Source organism: Mobula hypostoma, chromosome 4 (assembly GCF_963921235.1).
Source record: "Mobula hypostoma chromosome 4, sMobHyp1.1, whole genome shotgun sequence".
Taxonomy (NCBI): domain Eukaryota; kingdom Metazoa; phylum Chordata; class Chondrichthyes; order Myliobatiformes; family Myliobatidae; genus Mobula; species Mobula hypostoma.
The window spans coordinates 26,906,133-26,926,088 of record NC_086100.1 but is presented as its reverse complement, the minus strand read 5'-3'; the positions used below and the strand labels follow the sequence as shown (position 1 = coordinate 26,926,088).

Sequence of the window (19,956 nt, the reverse complement as noted above, 5' to 3'; positions counted from 1 at the left end):
GCTTGTCCAGGTGGGCGTAGACACGGTTCAGCAGGTAGACGATGGCATCCTCAACTCCTAGTCGAGGCTGGTAGGCGAACTGGAGGGGATCTAAGTGTGGCCTGACCATAGGCCGGAGCAGCTCCAGAACAAGTCTCTCCAGGGTCTTCATGATGTGGGAGGTCAATGCCACCAGTCTGTAGTCATTGAGGCCGCTGGGGCGCGGCGTCTTCAGCACAGGAACGAGGCAGGACGTTTTCCACGGTACAGGAACCCTCCGGAGCCTCAGGCTCAGGTTGAATACATGGTGAAGTACTCCTCATAGCTGAGGGACACAGGCTTTGAGCACCCTGGTACTGACACCATCTGGTCCTACAGCCTTGCTTGGGTTGAGACGTTTCAGCTGTCTTCTCACCTGTTCAGCTATGAAGCCCACCATGGTGGTTTCGTGTGGGGAAGGGGTATAGTCATGAGAGCAGGGTGAGGGACTGTGAGGAGGGGTAGGAGGGGAGAGTGGAATATGTGTTGGTTGGGGGCCGACAACAGATGGCTCGTGGGGGATGGGCAGGGGTCACAATGTCAAATCTGTTAAAGAACAGATTAAGTCCCTCACTACTCTACAGATGGAACAGTCCCTTACTACTGTACAGACGGAACAGTCCCTCACTACTGCACAGACGGAACAGTCCCTCACTACTGTACAGACGGAACAGTCCCTCAACACTGCACAGACAGAGCAGTCCCTCACTACTGTACAGACAGAACAGTCCCTCACTAGTGTACAGACAGAACAACCCCCCGCTACTGCACAGACAGGACAGTCCCTCACTACTGTACAGACCGAACAGTCCCTCACTACTCTACAGATGGAACAGTCCCTTACTACTGTACAGACGGAACAGTCCCTCACTACTGTACAGACGGAACAGTCCTTCACTACTGTACAGACAGAACAGTCCCTCACTAGTGTACAGACAGAACAATCCCCCGCTACTGCACAGACAGGACAGTCCCTCACTACTGTACAGACGGAACAGTCCCCCACTACTGCACAGACAGAATAGTCCCTCACTACTGCACAGACGGAACAGTCCCTCACTACTGCACAGTCAGAACAGTCCCTCAGTACTGTACAGATAGAACAGTCCCTCACTACTGTACAGACGGAACAGTCCCCCAGTACTGCAGAGATTGTACAGTCCTTCAGAACTACACAAGCATCTCACCTAACGTGTGTACAACTCAGTTATGCAGAGAAATAACACTGCGCCTGTATGGCACAGAACTCTGTGTAGCTCCTGCACTGGCTGTGTATTACATTGGAGAGTAAGCCTAGGTTTATGGTTTTGAATGTCTGGGCTTGTCTGTATCTGATTTCTTGCATGCATTGCTGAAATCTGGCCTAATGCACTGAGCAGAGCCATGAAGTGAATGGAGGATAACTGTATAGATCTTCTCCTTTTAATGAAGCAAGCTTGTTAGGTTGTATTTTTAGAACTGGAAACTTTGGAAGAGACGCAGAGTTCTAACTCTTATACTGCCATGATTTTTTTTATTCTGTTATTTTGAAAGATAAATTTATTCTCTGCAGTAAAGTAACTTCACACATGCTTAAATTCTGTAAAAGACTGGTTTACTTTCAACTGTGTACCACTTAGAGAGTTAAAATCAATTACAATGCCTTGAGGAGGCATTTTGCTGTGTTGCCGCAGACTGGGTTTAGTAACATTTTCATGCTGTGAATGTAAACTCCCAATTTAACATATACAAATTTTAGTATTGCCTTTTAATAAAAAGATCTTCATAAATTTTTGTCAGTTTATGCTTTTGAACATGTACTGTTGACTCTGAGGCTTCCTCAGAGGTAGAATAGTCCCATCTGTGCCCACGTGATGGTTGCCACAGCGATATCAGTCGCATGGCAGAACTGGAAGCTGAATCATACAGATGACCTTGCTTTGTTAAAGTGACTTCTCACAATGCAACCCAGCTCAATCAATGGCAGGTTGCTGCAGATAAAATGGACTCCGTGGTTTCTCTTGTGTACAATTCCTCCAGATGAACAGAAACTCGAGTGTCTAACTATTATAAATGTAGACTCATGCCCTTGGTTACGATGCCAGTGCGACCTTACTAAGATTTACTTACACTTAATTGGATCTGTAATAATCTGCAAACTGTGAAACAGAGGGAAAGCGTGGAAGAGAAATAATGGGAGGAAGCAGGGCACAAGAAAATAGAGAAATTGTGTGCAAGGCTCCAAAAAAAACATAATTGAAGGAACTCAGACGGGGAATTGGAGCAGAATATAGTTAATGGAAGATAAAGAAATCAGGAGAAAGGAAAGATCAAGCAATATAAGAGAATGAAAAAGAATGAGTGCTATTTAACCTGCGCTTGGTGCTTAAATAAAATTATGTTTTGTTTGTTGTTTAAGGTTAAAATATTTTGAATTCATCAATCTCACTTAACGATATATTCAATAGCAAAATTAATTTAAAATAATTGATACTACCGAGCTGACCTTCGTCAGGGCAGGGACAACATTTTTATACTAGTGTTAAAATTAGGAGCAGAAGACATTATATTTTCCTCACAACGCTCTTATTTTCAAACTGGTGACCAGCTTTCTGTAACGTCAAACTGTAATATTAAGTGAGATTGGCTGAAAAACAGATTGTATGAGAAATATTTCATGTTAGTGGGTGATGGAAGGTCATAGAATTAAGTGTTGAACCTTGCATACAACCATCACAAGCTTCTTATGTATTTTTATTGTATCAGGAAGGATGTAGTAGAACTAGAGAGAGCACATAAGAGATTCTCAAGGATGCTACCTGGAATGAAGAGTTATAAGCAAGAATTGGATAGGCTGGTTTTACTCTTACTGAAAGGTTGAGGATTGATCATATAGAGTTTTACAAAATTGTGGAGCCATGCATCATCAGAACCTTTGTCTTAAGGTAGGGGGTTCAAGGATTACGGGGCCCATGTTGAAGATGGGAAGGGAGAAGTTTAAGGGATTTCTGAGGAGTAATTTCCCCATGGAGTGTGGAGAGTATTTGGAAAGAACTGCCAACAGAGGTAGTGGAACCAGATGCTATTACAATGTTCCAAAAGCTTGTGGAGAGGTACATGGATAGCAAAGAAGTGGATGGATACTGGGGAAATGGGATTAGTGTAGAACAGCCTCATAGTTAGAATGGAAAAGTAGGTGAAAGGGCCCATTTTGGTGCTATATTTTTCTATAATTCTATGAATCGTGTAACGTCTCTATGCTATTGATGATAAACCAACATGACAGCCTTAGAGAATTGGTCTTCTTGATTTAGAATGCCAGGCTGACAGTTGAATCATTCATTCTCTTAACTCTATGAACTCATCTTCAACTCTTAACAATTTGATTTGTCACTCTTTACAAAGGTTAAATCATCCATGATTTTGCTGCATCTTTTTTGCAACAACACTGCACCCCCCTCATCCTCTGTCATTAGAGAACCCACAGGCAATCCTCAACAGAACTTCTTTTCCCACTCAAACTGATTCCAAAGGATTCAGAGTATATTCATTATCTAAGTATGTATGCAGTACGCATCCCTGAGATTCATCTTCCCCACGAACAGCCGCAAAACAAAGAAAACCATGGAACCTGTTCAAAGAGAAAACAGACTCTCCCCATGTGCAAAAACAAAAGAGTCGTGCAAACAGCAACAAACAAGAAGAGGGAGAAACGCAGAATATAAAACCTGGCAGCAGTAAGCGGGAGGCAGTAGACGGTTCACGGTTCATGACAACTGGTATTCCCAACAAAGGTGCTTTGAGCTAAGCTGTTCTCTCCTTCATTATTAGAGTTTTCCCACTTCCTTTCTCTTTCTTTGTAGACTTCCAGAATATAAAGTACCTAAAATATTTAGTTCCAATCCCTGAATCATCTTCCAACTGCATCTCTGTTATGGCCATCAAATCAAATCCCTTTTTTAAAATCATTTCTTTAAATTATATTTTTTATATCCATTGGTTACCCCTAAACACATTGATCTTACAGTTACCACTACCTATGTTACTACTATGCAATTTTACATTGTATATTCTCTTGAAGTTTCTGAATTTCCTCTTCTGGAAGTTCTTCCCAGTACTATCTAGTTCTGTCCTTTCTACAGCCCTAGTTATTCTGTTCACAAGGATACAAGTCCCAACCTGATTTAAGCGAAATCCACCCCAGTAAAACAGCTCCATATTTCCCCAGTGCTACAGCAAATGGTTCATCAATTAAATCCCATTTCTCCTATACTCAATTCTGAAGTAGGCACTCAGCCATTCAATCTTGTTGACCTAGTAATTGTTTCATGACTCACTGCCATTCCACTTTTTAACGTAGACACTAGCTGCTCATTGTCTGACAGGAGAACCTCTTATTAGGTCCTATCTATGTTGCTATGTAGGGCACTGAGATCTGAATCCTTCCCCTCCCTGCTCAATGTCCTCTTCACCATTTTCAGATTGGTGAGCTGTAACTAATGGAATACTTCCGTATCAGTGCTGGAGCTCCTTAAATAAAGACACTGGGTGTATTGAAGCTATATTTATAGACAATACATCAGTAAGTAGGAAACCAAATTGTGAAGAGAGTGCAGTGAGGGAGTAAAAATTTGACAGATGAATAATGTGGAAATATGCAAGATTATCCTCTTGAATAGCAAGCATAGAAATTAAATATTGAGTAGAACAGTGTTTAAATGGAGACAATTGCTTTATGGAGAGAGATAGTTTTAATTCATGAAACTGAAAAAAGCTGGCAAGCATCTAATACAAGTAATTAAGAACTCAAAGACCTTTGTTGCAAAGGGGGTAGAGTGCAGCAATAGGGGAGACTTGCTACAACAGTGTGGGACTCTGGTGAAGCCACACCTGGGTGTGGTGCATGCAGTTTTTGTCTCTTTATCTGACAGAAGTTTACGTTTATTTTACAGGCAGTTCGAAGGAAGTTTATTTAATTCCTGGTCTGAAAGGGTTTGATTATGTAGGATGCCGGTTTAAGATGGCCCTGCAGAAGTTCAGCGACTACTTGTTGGTGGCCAATGAAACAGAAAGCAACTAAATACTTCGCTATTCGTACTTTTTCTGGTAAACGATCGCTGCAAACAGTGGTCTCTGGCTTCCCAGTCGGAGCTGAGCTGAACCGCCTTTACAACCTGGCATTTTTGCAGTGTGGGTTGGGGTCTCGGAGAAGCAGGACGGTTGCGTGTCCAGGTCAGAGTTGCTGGGGCGGACTTGGAAGGAATTCCACACGGTGGAGCTGATGTGAAGTAAAGTCGAGGAAAGATCTGAGTTTTGATTGACTTAAGAGCTGAGCTGAATTGAAAAGGTTGGGCACTGGCTGAATCAAAATGGCGGAGCCCAAGCATGAGGGTGAATTGAAGTGGCAGAGAGTGAGGAACGACCCAGGTTTTGGTCAATTTAAGCACCGGGTGAGAGTGAAATGGTTAGGGTGACAGGATTGAGGGCATGGGATGGTCCATTTCGGCTCACTGTTTTATGGGGCTTGCTCATCTCTGTGCTGGACTGAGACTTTGACCTGCAACTCGTGGACTTCTGGATCAGCTGCGGTGACGCCTGGCTTTGTGAACTTCAGTTCTGAATGCTGTTTGCTTGCTTTTACTGTCTGCACAATTTGTTTTTTTTTCTCTCTCTCTCTGCACACTGGGTGTTTGATGGTTTTCTTGTTCTTAATGGGTTCTGTTGGGTTTCTTTGTTTCATGGCTGCGTGTAAGGAGACAGATCTCAAGGTTGTATAAGGTATGCATACTTTGAGAATAAATGTACTTTGAACTCTGAACTTTGATTGAGCTGTACTCATGGGAGCTGAGAGGAATGGGAAGTAATTTTATTGAGATTTGTAATATCCGAGGAGATGGACTTGGATGCAAAGAGGTTGATGCCCAGGGTGGGAAAATTTAGAACTTGGGGGGGGGGGGGAGGGGTGAGTTGCTTCACAAAAATGAGTTATCCATTTAAGGCAGAGATGATAAACAATTTCATCTCTGGGTGTTGTAAATCTTCTTATTTTCTACCTCAGAGAGCAATGGTTACTTAATTAATACAGTAAAGTCTAGGAGAGAGAGAGAGAGAGAGAGAGAGCGAAGGAGCTTTTGATCTCTTAGGGGCTGAGCAAGCAATATGGGGAACTGAAGCCAATTGAGATCATCTGTAATCCTATTGAATGGCAGAACAGATTTAAAGCCTGTAATCCTACCTCTATTTTTTATTGTCTTGGGTTCTTATTTATTTTGTTTTAAGTATTATGTTTTGTAACTCCAAAACATAAAATTAATTGAAAGAAAATCTCAGAGCTGGGGATAAATCGTTTACATTTAGTTTTACTTTTAGTAAGGCACGCACTTATGACATGGTGACGTAATGATGTATGCCATTCACATACTTTTACATATAACCTGTAACGAATCATGTTAGTAAACAACAAATGCTTAATCAAACAATATATTTGCAATATTATTCAATCACTACTGAAATATTAAATCACAACAACTACTAATTGCATTTCATCTTATTTGCACTGGATTACTGCGCGAATGAGTATAAGGAAGTAGTCAGAAGTTTAGTAGCCATTGAATAGACAAGTAGTTGGAGGCAACTGAAAGAGTGGAAGCAATATCAACATCACTGGAGAACTGAAAGACGGGCAGCACAGTAGCGTAGTGGTGAGCACATCGCTTTACAGTGCCAGCTTTCACCAGACAGGGTTCAGGCCCTACCGCTACCTGTAAGGAGTGTGTATGTTCTCATGGTGACCACATGGGTTTTCTCTGGTTGCTCCGGTTTCCTGCCCCATACCAAATATGTACGGTTAAAGTTAGGGTTAGTGAGCTGTTGTGTTGAATTGTCACCGCTGGAAATCATGGCGACACTAGCAGGCTGCCCAGCACAATACTCACTAATTTGATGTGACACAAACGATAGCTAATAAAATAATTGTAGTCATTCCCTTCAAACTCCTGGCTCTGGCTGTACAAACATGTTCAAGGATACATGTGGATTTCACTGATCCATTTGTGGTAAAGATGACCATGATTGGAGCAACACACGCAAGACGCTGGAGGAGCTCAGCAGATCAGGCAGCATCCATGGAAATGAACAGTCAATGTTTTGGGCCGAGACCCTGATTGTAGCAGATACGTATTCAAATGGGATAGAAACAGTTCCCATGGATACGTATGCATTTCGGGTGATGTTTTTAAAGTTGAAGGTAATCTTCATTACACGTGCTCTTCCACAGTTGCTTGTAACTCATAAAGTACTTGAGGAACTCAGCAGGCCAGGCAGCATCTACGGAAAAGAATAAACAGTTGAGATTTTGGGCCAAAACCCTTCATCGTGGTGATTTCCAGCATCTGCAGATTTTCTCTTACTTGTAACTCTTGCTCAATTTGTCAAATGGATAGTGAAGAAGAGCGTGCAAAGAATACAATGGATATAGATCAAAGTTTAAAGTTCAAAGTAAATTTTATTATCAAAGTATATACATGTCACCATATACAACCCTGCAATTCATTTTTTTGTTGGCATTCTCAATAAATCTATAGAATAATAATAACAGAATCAATGAAAGACCACCCAAATAAGATATTCAACCAGAGTGCAGAAAGCAACAGACTGCAAATACAAAAAAGAGGAAATAATAACAATAAGTAAATCAGCAATAAATACCAAGAACATAAGATGAAGAGTCCTTGAAAGTGAGTCCAATGTTTGTGGGAACAGTTCAGTGATGGGGTGAGTGAAGTTAATCCCTTTGGTTCATGATGGTTGAGGGGTAGTGACTGTTCCTGAACATGGCGGTGTGACTCTGAGGTGCTTGAACCTTGTTTCTGATGGCAGCAGCGAGAAGAGTAGCATGGGACCCTGATGATGGATGCAGCTTTCCAGTGGCAGCTTTTTGTGTCAATGTGCTCAGTCGTTAGGAGGGCTTTATCTGTGAAGGACTGGGCCGTATCCACTACTTTTTGTAGGATTTTCCGTTCGAGGAGATTAGTGTTTCCATACTAGGCTATGATGCAGCCAGTCAATATATTCTCTACTACACATCTATAGAAGTTAGTCAAAGTTTTAGATGTCAGGCTGAATCTCCTCAACCTCTTAAGGAAGTAGAGGCGTTGCCATGCTTTCTTCATAATTGCACTTACATGCCGGGCCCAGAACAGATCCTTTGAAATAATAATACCTAGGAATTTAAAGTTCTACCCTCTCCTTCTCTGATCTTCCAATGAAGACTAGCTCATGGATGTCTGGTTTCCTTCTCCTGAAGTCTATCATGAGCTCCTTGGTCTTGCTGACATTGAATAAGAGGTTGTTGTTATGCCAGTACTCTGCCAGATTGTCAATCTCCCTCCTATATGCTGATTTGTCACCATCTTTGATTCTGCCTACGACAGTAGTGTAAGCAGTAAACTTGAATATGGCATTGGAGCTATGCTTAGCCACACAGTCATAGGCGTAAAGCAAGTAGAGTAGGGGGCTACGCACACAGCCTTGTGGTGCTCCTGTGCTGAAGGAGATCGTGGAAGAAATGTTGTTGCCAATCCAAACTGACTGGATTCTGCAAGTGAGGAAATCCAGGATCCAATTGCACAAGGAGATATTGAGGCCAAGGTCTTGGAGCTTATTGATTAGTTTTGAGGAGATGATGGTATTGAATGCTGAGCTGTCATCAATCAGTTGCAGAGAAATGGCAGCTGGAGTTTAACCCAGCCAAATACGAAGTGTTGCACCTTGATAGGTCACGTGCAAAGAGACTGTAACCCATGTTGCCACTGTTAGGGCAAGATGCTCAACAGTGTTGAAATTGACTACACAGGTGTATAGGGTGGTTAAGAAGCTGTCTGCGTGCTTGCCTTTATTAGTCAAGGCATTGAGTTCAAAAGTCAAAAGTCAGGAAGTTATGTTGCAGCTTTATAAAACTCTAGTAAGGCCACATCTGGAGTATTGCATACAGTTCTGGTTGCCACATTATGGGAAGGATGTCAAGGCTTTGGAAAAGGTGCAGAATAATGAAAGGTTGGACAAACATGGGGTGCTTTCGTTGGAGTGGCAGATGCTGAGTCAAGATCCTATAGAGCAGAGGTTCCCAGCCTGGAGTCCATGGACCCCCTTTGTTAATGGTAGGGGTCCATGGCTTGAAAAGTTGGGAATCCCTGATCTATAGAGCAAGCATTTGAGATGAGAGTGGATAATTTCAGAAGAGATGTGAGGGACCAGTTTTTTATACAGATAGTGGTGAGTGTCTGGAATGCACTGCCTGAAGTGGTGTTAGAGGCAGAACTGTGAGAGACTTTTAAGAGACATTTCAATAGGCACATGAATGTGAGGAAAATGGAAGGATATGCGCATTGTGTAAGCCAGGGGTCCCCAACCTTTTTTGCACTGCGGACCAGTTTAATATTGACAATATTCTTGCGGACCGGCTGACCCCGGGGGGGGGGGGGTGTAGGGTTGCCAACAGACAAGAGTAACAGTCAAATACATTGTGTTTACCCAGAGAAAGACTACAATGACCATGAACCCTTGCACGGGCACCAGTGCGCATGCGTGTACCTGCCGATTTTTTCCCTGCAAATGGTTTTTGGTGATTCTGTTCGGGGGGGTGGGGGGGTGTTAATCACGACCCGAATATAGATGATAAGTGGCTATTACACTCAATTTCGTTTCTAAAAGGGTTTTTCTAACGAATTTAATATTAAACACACAGCGCATATTTTCCTCACATGAATATAGTGATAAGTCAATTATCAGGGGAGGACAGGGGAGCTTGAAGTAAGTGTTGAACGAACTTCCAGTAGAAGTGGTAGAGGCAGGTTTGATATTATCATTTAAAGAAAAATTGGATAGGTATACGGACAGGAAAGGAATGGAGGGTTATGGGCTAAGTGCAGGTAGATGGGACTAGGTGAGAGTAGTGTTCAGCACGGACTAGAAGGGCCGACATGGCCTGTTTCTGTGCTGTAATTGTTATATGGTTATATAAGTCAATAGCATCATAACATTTTAAGTAACGTTTGGATATTAAACACACAGCACATATTTTCCCCGTATGAACATATAAAATCATTGCAACACGCCAATATCGCTGAATCTGTGGGAGCCCTGGGCTTGTTTTCCTGCAACAAGACGGTGATGGGAGACAGCGATACTCGAAGGGGGTTCCTTATGTCCAGTCTATTCAGCAATTTAGTTTTCATTGCAGAAAACTCCGCTTTGCAGAAATATGTTGGAAGCAACATTTTCAGTACTCTTGTGGCTATCTCAGGATATTTAGCCTTGACTTTGATCCAGAATGCCGGCAGAGATGTTATGTCAAACATACTTTTCAGCCCGCCGTCATTTGCAAGCTCGAGGAGTTGATCTCCTTCCCGCTCTGACATGGATGACACGTGGTTAATGACCTCGCGTGCGTTCAAGCTCAACAGTGGGTGTGACAGGGAATGAGGAACGGTGCAGCTGACTCATATCGCCAAATCATACCGATTCCTCACAGCCCGGTATCACGTGCTTTGCGGCCCGGTACCGGTCCACAGCCCGGTGGTTGGGGACCGCTGGTGTAAGCAGAAGAGATCAGCTTAGTTATCCATTTGATTACCTCTTTAGCTGGCTAGGCACAACATTATGGGCTGAGGGGCCTTTTCCTGTGCTGTAATGTTCTATGTTGTATGAATAGAATTAAGGTTGCTCATGCAGCTCCTCTTCACCCAGGGTCAAATGGGTTGGTGAAAAGGACGGTCAAAAGTGTGAAAATTATGACACAAAGTGAAATTAAGAATTTAGGAATTTGCATGTTGCTACCAGAAAGCTCCACACATGCTGCAGGATAGGCAGCGTTAACAATTGATGCGCAGGCATGATTTGGTGAACTCAAGCGTACTGTATTGTGTTACAAACAAGTGAAGGAGAAGAAACACAGGATGAACTCCAGAACTCATGGTCGTCACTTTGAAGGAGATGGCCCTGTATCGTCTGAGATGTAACACCAGGAATGTGATCACCAGGGCAAATCACTGATTACATGAAATGCTGGAGAAACTCAGCAGGTCAGGCAGCATCTATGGAGGAAAATGAACAGTTGACGTTTTGGGCTGAGACCGTCCATCAGGTCGCAGCCCAAAATGTCAACTGTTTATTTCCCTCCATAGATGCTGCCTGACCGGCTGAGTTCCTCTGTCATTTTGTGTGTGTTGCTCAAGATTTCCATCATCCTCAGAACCTTTTGTGTCATTGAATGTGTGAGACCAGTTTTGTTTGAGTCTCTTCTCTGTCATCAGATTTCTGAATGGACATTGAACCCACGTTGACTACCTTACTATTTTTTTTCTTTTTTTGCATTACTTATTTAATTGAATTTTATATGTACTTCTTATTGTAATTAATAGTTTTTTTATTACTATGTATTGGAATGTCCTGCTACTGCCAAACAACAAATTTCATGGCCTATGCCAGTGATATTAACTCTGATTCAGATTCAAATGACAAGCTCAAGATTTAGTACCTTCAGGACCACCGAAGATCTGTCACTGGCACAGTGGGATGGCACAATGGAGCAGCTAGTAGTCCTGCAGCTTCACTGCTCCAGTGATCTGGGTTCAGCCCTGACCTTGTTCTGTCTGTGTACAATTTGCATGTCCTCATGGTGATAGTGTGAGTTTCATCTGGTTGCCTGCCTTTCCCCCTGCATCTGAAAGATGCGCCGTTTTGGTGGGTTTGGCCGTTGCTACTGTGTGGTAACCGGAATCTCCAGAGCTGAAGGCCCCGAAATCCTCGGCTTTGCTTGTTTCAGTGGCCGGGGAGAGGTCGAAGGCGCTCAGCAGAGGATGGTGCTCGGGAGGCTGTATCGGAGAGGCTGGTCGGAAGCTCGAAGTTTTCGGACGGATGGACTCAGGGTCAGCTGGGGTCGGCTGCTTCCAAGGCATCAGCAAGTTGACGGTGCCTGGAGGTTTATGGCAGGGAGTTTCTCCCTTTTGCCGCCTGCTATCTGGGACTCGGGAGTCGATCGACTCAGGACTTCGAGACTTTTTTTTTTACTGTGCCCATGGTCTGTTCTTTATCAAATTATGGTATTGCTTTGCACTGCTGTAAATATAATTATGTGGTTCTGTCAGTGTTAGTCTTTGGTCTGTCCTGTTTTCTGTGATATCACTCCGGAGAAACATTGTATCATTTCTTAATGCATATATGCATTTCTAAATGACAATAAAAGAGGACAGTGTTCTCATAATCTAAATTAGCCACTGTAAATTGCTCCTCATGTCTAGATAAGTGGTAGAAATTGTAGAGAGTTGAGGGGAATCTGAGGAGAATAAGAAAAATTGCACTATTATAGGATCAATGCAGATGGTGCCCCATGGTTGCACTCAATGGGCCAAAGGACCTCACTCTTCATTGTATAACTCTATGTATGTTACAGTCATTCTGTACAGTCAGATCAGGCATGGTATAACCAGACATTTCCTTCCCTTTGACTGAAACCAAAGGATGAAACACCAGAGATCAGATGCCACAAACAAATGGAGATGCATCAGTGCAAATTTGACTGCCATTTGTAATCTGGAAGACAGCCTCCAGTTAAATTGAAATTGTACATGGGATATAAAAAAATACTACAGCTGCCAGAAATCAGTCATAAAAACAGAAATAATGAGCATGCCAGGCAGCGTATATGGAGAGAGAAACAAATGTATTTTCAGTTTTGAGCATCGCTACCTATTCAGTTTTGTTGTCAATGTTGGAAAGAGTCAGAATGCAATTTTTTGCAGGTTTTCATTCAGACTAAGGGATGAGAGACGTGATAACCGAGGAAGAGCTTGGCAGGAGCTATTGTATTATGATCGATGCCTTCTAGTGGATGGATGTACAAACTAAAAAATAGATTCATACACAGGCCTCTACTCATTTTAAACATCAATATTGCTTTTTATTTTTATGCATTGAATGATTCTCTAATAATACATTAGTTAACCTTGTTCTTCGGTAGAAATCGTCTCAGCCTACTGCTTGACAGATGCCTCATCAGCGGATGTAGTCTCAGCACTATCATTAACACCTCAGCTGAGTAATTCTTCTACCAGCATCGAATGGGATGATGGAACGGTGTTTTGACATGCTAAAGCCTTGCGTCATGCAGAGCTATGACTAAAAGAACTCTTTCTCTGATGACTACCTTAGAAGCTGTGTTGTCAATGGGAGGTATTCAGCTCAGGAACAGACAGAAAACTGGAGGCAAAATTAGTCCCAAACTGCTTCCCAGTGAGCATTTACACAGAAGCATCAAAGATGCCTGGGAATATGCAGGTCGCTGCTACTTTCAATTGGGAATGTTGTGCATATTACAATACATGTATTTTGACTGTTGAAGGGAAGTTAATGCATATATAAGTATTTTCAAGGCTCGACCCACACTCTTGTGGCTGGAAAAGCAAACCTAACTCCAACAGGATGAATAAGCATAAGTAATCCTCGTGGTCTTTTTTTTTGTTTCCAGGATCGAATAGATGAATGTGCAAGCAATCCCTGTCACCATGGCAACTGCAGCAGCCACATTGATGGCTATGTTTGTATTTGTGAAGAAGGCTATCAAGGTGAAAACTGTGACCAGCCTCCACAAAGTACTCCTGCCCCTGTCTGGACACAGTCTACGCCGCTGTCATGGCAACCGGAGCCAGTCTCAACATCTATGTTTCCCAATGCAACCTTGTCCACGTCCTCATTGCAAACAACTACGTTGTCCTCTTGGCAGCCAGCAAAGGGGCATATTGTTGCAAACCTAACTTGGGACCTCGAAGAGGTAAGGAAACTTCATGCTAAATTCAATACATGTGGAATTTCTGGTCAGGATTATTTCTTGAGACACATGCTCGCCTTGTGCAAAACATAATAATATCCTCTCTCCAGTTAACACAGGCAAATTCCAGAACCTAATACCCAGAAAGGGTGTTTGTACTGCAGATTCACCCAGTGATGGCTTTCTGTACCATTGTACCGTTTTCAGAAATGGATCCAGCTGTTTCCCCACTTGAAAGAAAGCCATCTACCAGTATACATTAAGATTAATCTGTTTATCAGGGATGCTGTAATTGTGCACTCAAGTAAATGATCAATGTAAAATGAAGCAAGGACAAAAGGCAATCTTCATTTTAACGAAGAATCTCTAAATTATAATTTAAAGGAACTGGATATACAACAGCACTTGACAGGAGTTAAAATCCACAGAGAGGGTGCAGATGAGATTTAACGGGATGCTGCCTGGGTAAGAGAACATGTCATATGAGGAATGTTTGTGCGTGCTAGGGCTTTTGTCTTTGGAGTGACAGAGAATGAGGGGCAATTTGATAGAGGTGTGTAAGATTGTGAGAGGCATAGATAGAGTGGACAGTCAGTATCATTTACCCAGGGTGGCAGTGGCCAATACCAGAGACATCCATTTAAGGTGAGTAGAGGAAAGTTTAGGGGAGATGCAAGGGGTAGTTTTTTCTTACACCAGAGCGTGATGCCTAGAACGCACCGCAGAGTGTGACTGTAGAGGCAGGTATATTGAGGCATTTAAAAGATTCATGAATTAATGAAAAATAGAGTGATATGTGTTATGTAGGAGGCAAGGGATAGATTGATCGTGGAGCAGTTTTATAAAGGTTGGCACAACCTCATGGGCTGGAGGGCCCATACTGTTCTATATTTTATGTTTTTGAATCACAATTAGAAAGCAGGTACTTAATCAGTCATGCAGATTTCTCTCAAGAGGTTGATGGAAGCAATATTTCCAAGACTAGAAAACCAGTTCCTCACCACTGGGTACCTACTTACTAATCATTATACAATGTTTAAAACCTGTAGCTGTTTGCATAGTCCAACATAGTTTTACACAGTCCAACTTTATCCCATCGCCTTTCCATGATTCTTAATCAAACTCTTTGTACCAGCCTCCCAGCTAAGTATTAGGAAGATCAATTGGGTTATTGGTCACTGCCACATATTATATCCCCTTCATCAGTTCCCTGACCACTAATAACACTCTTAATAGCACCAGTCAATAACCTTGATATCTGAACTTAATAAATCCTATCCTTCACCAAGATCACTCAGTTTCTACATTGTTTGTGTGTGTCTCTGCTGCAGCCCACCTGCTCATCCTGCCCGTGGATCTGTCTCCTCTCGCAAGCCCTCCTCATCAGCCTTCCACTATCCACCCTCCGCAAACTTAATAATCTTAAACTCAGTTGCCACTGCGTCTGTCATCCATTTTGAATGTTACTAAATTTTAATTCTTGTTTTCAATTATCAGTTCCAGCTGCACTACTTCTGAGATCTCAGCACAGCTCCAATCCTTCCTCAAAGAGCATTAGTGGACTACTGAGATTTTGCAGTAATCATGTAGTTTTGTTACAATTCTAGACCTATTTGATTAACTGAATTTAAATATTACAGCTAAAGCAGGGAAATCTGAAGCCCAGTCTCTGAATTATCATTCCAAGTTTCTGGATTTCTGTGCAAGTAATTTAACCACTCCGTTAAATTTATCAGGACGGCTAGTTGTCACAGTGGTGTCATGGAGTCATGAAATCATAGAGACATTTATCATGGAAACAAGCCCTTTGGCCCAACTGGTACATACCCACCAAAAGGCCCCACCGAGCTAACGCCATCTGACAATGTTTGTCCTATAACCTTCTAAACCTTTCCAACCCATGTACTTATCCAACTGTCTTTTAAAAGTTGTTAGTGTACCTGCCTCGATCAGTTCCTCTGGCAGGTTATTCCACATACATACCACCCTCAGTGTAAAAACAGTTTAGATTATGAGGACACTCAGTCCTCGTTTATTGTCATTTAGAAATGCATGCATCAAAAAATGATACAATGTTCCTCCGGTATGATATCTCAGAAACACAAGACAGACCAAGACTAAAACTGACAAAAACCACATAATTATAACATATAGTTACAACAGTGCAAACCAATACCGTAATTTATTAAGAACAGACCATGGGCATGGTAAAAAAAAATGTCTCTAAGTCCCGATAGCCCCAGCATCTCACACAGACGGTTGAAGGAAGAAACTCTCCCTGCCATGAGCTTCCAGTGCCACAAACTTGCTGATGCAGCATCCTGGAAGCACCCGACCACAGTCCGACTCTGAGTCCGTCCGAAAACTTTGAGCCTCTGACCAGCCCTCCGACACCGAGCACCATCTCTGCTGAGCGCTTTGACCCTGGCCCCGGCCGCCAAGCAACAGGAAAAGCCAAGGATTCAGGGCCTTCCCTCCCGAGATTTCAGATCGCACAGTAGCAGCGGCAGCGAAGCAGGCATTTCAGAAGTTTCACCAGATGTTACTCTGTGCTGTCACGTCTGCCTCCATCGAATCAGAATTGTGCATGGCCTCCTACTTGACGGATTACAGATATTCATCACCGGAGAGGCCGCGTCGCCATCTTCCCCTCCTCCCCTCAAGTTCCTGTTAAATCTTTCCCCTATGCTCTCTGGTTCTTGGTTTTGCAATCTTGGGAAAAAGACTGAGTGTATTCACACTATTTTATGCCCCTCACATTTTCATACATGCCTTCTAAACCTAGTTAATTTTCAAGCAGAAAAAAACTGCTGGAGGAACTCAGCAAGTCAGTCATCACCTGTGGAAGCAAAGGGATAGTCAGCATTTTTGGTCATGATCCTCTATCAGGACTGGGTCTTGGGTCTTTTATACCTTGCTATCTTTCCTTCTACGCACAGTAAGCAGAGTACAATTTGTAATAGCACATACTGTAGCCCTTTAATGTAGTGAGATAGTTCAAGGTACATCACAGGAGGGCACTGGGAAAACCACAACCACAGTACCATGTAGATCAGAGATCCCAACCTGGAGACCATGGTCGCCTTGCTTAATGGTATTGGTAAAAAAGGTTGGGAACTCTTGATGTAGAGCATTATCTCCCTAATTAGGATATTCATACTTTGGGAGCAGCTTAGAGAAGGTTGACTAGATTAGGGCCTGGCATACATGAGTTGTCTTACTAGGAAGGACGATTGGACTTTAAAAAGAGTGAGCAGCAACTTAACTACAGAATACGATCAACAGGACAAATGCATAAAAGCAAGAATGGTCAGGATGAGAACCAGTTTCTTCCCCCAGGCTATTAGGCTTCTGAACTCCCAGCCGCATCGTAATCGAAATGTCACTGGTTAATCTGTTCTGTACCTTAAAATATTTAGTATTAATGCACTTTAGTTTATTATTTATGTGTGATTCATCTGTAGATTTTATCCTTACCTTCATAAGTTATCGTGTGTTATGTGTACTACTGTGCTTTACCCCCTGGTTCGAAGAAATGTTGTCTCCTTTCTATATACATTATATGGTTAGATACATTATATACATGTTAAATGACAATAAACTTCACATGACTTGACACTTGATGTGGAGAGAATTATTCCCTTTATGGGAGAACCTAGAACAATGCTTCTTTGCTCAATTTCCTTGCTTCTGTTAGTCATTGTATTGCCTCCTCCAAGAAGCACATCCTAAAGTGAGGCAATACTTTACTTTATTGTCGCCAAACAATTGATGCTAGAGTGTACAATCATCACAGCGATATTTGATTCTGCGCTTCGCACTCCCTGGAGTACAAATCGATAGTAAATATTAAAAATTTAAATTATAAATCATAAATAGAAAATAGAAAAGGGAAAGTAAGGTAGTGCAAAAAAACCGAGAGGCAGGTCTGGATATTTGGAGGGTACAGCCCAGATCCGGGTCAGGATCCGTTTAGCAGTCTTATCACAGTTGGAAAGAAGCTGTTCCCAAATCTGGCCGTACGAGTCTTCAAGCTCCTGAGCCTTCTCCCCAAGGGAAGAGGGATGAAAAGTGTGTTGGCTGGGTGGGTCGTGTCCTTGATTATCCTGGCAGCACTGCTCCGACAGCGTGCGGTGTAAATGAGTCCACGGACGGAAGATTGGTTTGTGTGATGTGCTGCGCCATGTTCACGACCTTCTGCAGCTTCTTCCGGTCTTGGACAGGACAACTTCCATACCAGGTTGTGATGCACCCTAGAAGAATGCTTTCTACGGTGCAGCTATAAAAATTAGTGAGGGTTTTAGGGGACAGGCCAAATTTCTTTCATTTTCTCAGGAAGTAAAGGCGCTGGTGGGCCTTCTTGGCAGTGGACTCTGCTTGGCTGGACCAAGTCAGGTCATTTGTGATATTGACCCCAAGGAACTTAAAGCTTTTGACCTGTTCCACTTGCGCACCACCGATGTAAATTGGGTCATGCGGTCCGCTACTCCTTCTGAAGTCAACAACCAATTCCTTCGTCTTGCTGACGTTGAGGGATAGGTTAATGTCTTCACACCATGCCACCAGGTTCTTAATTTCCTCTCTGTACTCAAACTCATCATTACCCGAGATATGGCCTACAATTGTTATGTCATCAGCAAATTTATATATTGAGTTTGATGGAACCTTGGCTACACAATCATGGGTGTACAGTGAGTACAGCAGGGGGCTGAGTACACAGCCTTGTGGGGCACCGGTGCTCAGAGTGATTGTAGAGGAGAGCTTGTCCCCTATTTTTACAGCCTGGGTCCTGTCTGTGGGAGGAAGTTGAAGATCCAGCTGCAGATCTGAGTGCTAAGGCCCAGGTTCCGGAGCTTAGGAATCAGTTGGAGCATTAGAAAAAACTTGGTCTCCACTCCATTAAAACTCTGGAGTCTTCAAACAAAAGTAACAAACTGTACATCCTGAGATTTGGCTTAGTAATTAAATGTCCAAAAGTCTACCAGGTACTCTGTTCTCATTCTGTTACACCCAGGAAATCTATTCTGGATACACAATTAGACCAGACACTTAACCGTGTATAAGGTTCTAATGTACATCATTTAGAGGGACACAAAACATCCCCTCTATATTCTCTCCACAAGTTCAGCTTATGAATGGTATTCATAATCCAATTGCTGTGCACATATGTACTTCTGCATTTCCACTGAGGCAACAAGCAAGATACTGGAGGAACTCAGCAGGTCAGGAACAATCCATAAAGAGAAATGGACAATCATCATTTCGGGTCAAGTTCTTTAACTGGTTGATAGGTCTAGATCAGGGGTCCAGTCCTGATGAAGGTTCTTGGCCCAAAATGTCGACTGTTTACTCTTTTCCACAGACGCTCCCTGACCTGCTGAGTTCCTCCAGCATTTTGTCTGTGTTACTTGGATTTCCAGCATCTGCAGATTTTTTCATGTCTGTTCACAACCTGCTGTCCACGGGCCCCTTGATTAATGGTAAGGCTACTGGCATAAAATAGGTTGGGAAGCCCTGGTCTAGATGAAGGGTCTTGACTGTCCATTTCCTTCTATAGATACTGAATTCCTCCAACATTTTGCTTTCTGCTCCAGGTTCTAGTATCTGCTGTCTCCTATGTCTCTCTTTCCACTGAGGCAGGCAGGCTGTGAAAATCTGCAACTGCTTCTTGATGGCATAGCATTATTCTGTGCTGGAATGTGCCTCAAGGTCGTAGCTCTGACCTGGTTGTTGTCTTTTAGGTTCATAGGGATGGTTTTGGGGGCAGTGGAGGCATTTAGGGGACAGGTTTAGATTTAGGCACAGGGACGATTGGAGTTAGACGTAAGGGGCAGTAAATGAAGAATCAGAGCAGGGGCCAAAGTCCCGGTCGGGGCACTCTGTGGTAGAAGGCATGATCCCTGTAGACGGATGTCAGGTAGGGAGGTGCTCAGTTTCCACTAGCCCATCTTCAGAGTGAAAACATATTTCCAGTCTTCAGACTACATACTGTTCTCATTCTTGTAGTCCAGGGTGGTCTCTCATTCACAACTGTCCTTTGTGCATTCTGTCCTCTGCTTGCTTATTCATTCTCTGTTGTAGCATTTTGCCATCTTGGGTGCAGTAAATACCTTCAGTGGTTTAATTGTTCCATT

At 42.8% G+C, this 19,956-nt stretch overlaps 1 protein-coding gene across 2 annotated transcripts in view; it reads left to right on the top strand.

Annotated features, from left to right (window-relative positions):
* dner (delta/notch-like EGF repeat containing) overlaps window positions 1-19,956 on the top strand; it is a 329,950-nt gene that overhangs the window by 114,901 nt on the left and 195,093 nt on the right. For both annotated transcript variants that reach the window (XM_063045439.1, XM_063045440.1), the window contains exon 2: window positions 13,523-13,825. In XM_063045439.1, the coding sequence (XP_062901509.1) occupies window positions 13,523-13,825 (303 nt within the window). The remainder of the gene's footprint in view (window positions 1-13,522; window positions 13,826-19,956) is intronic.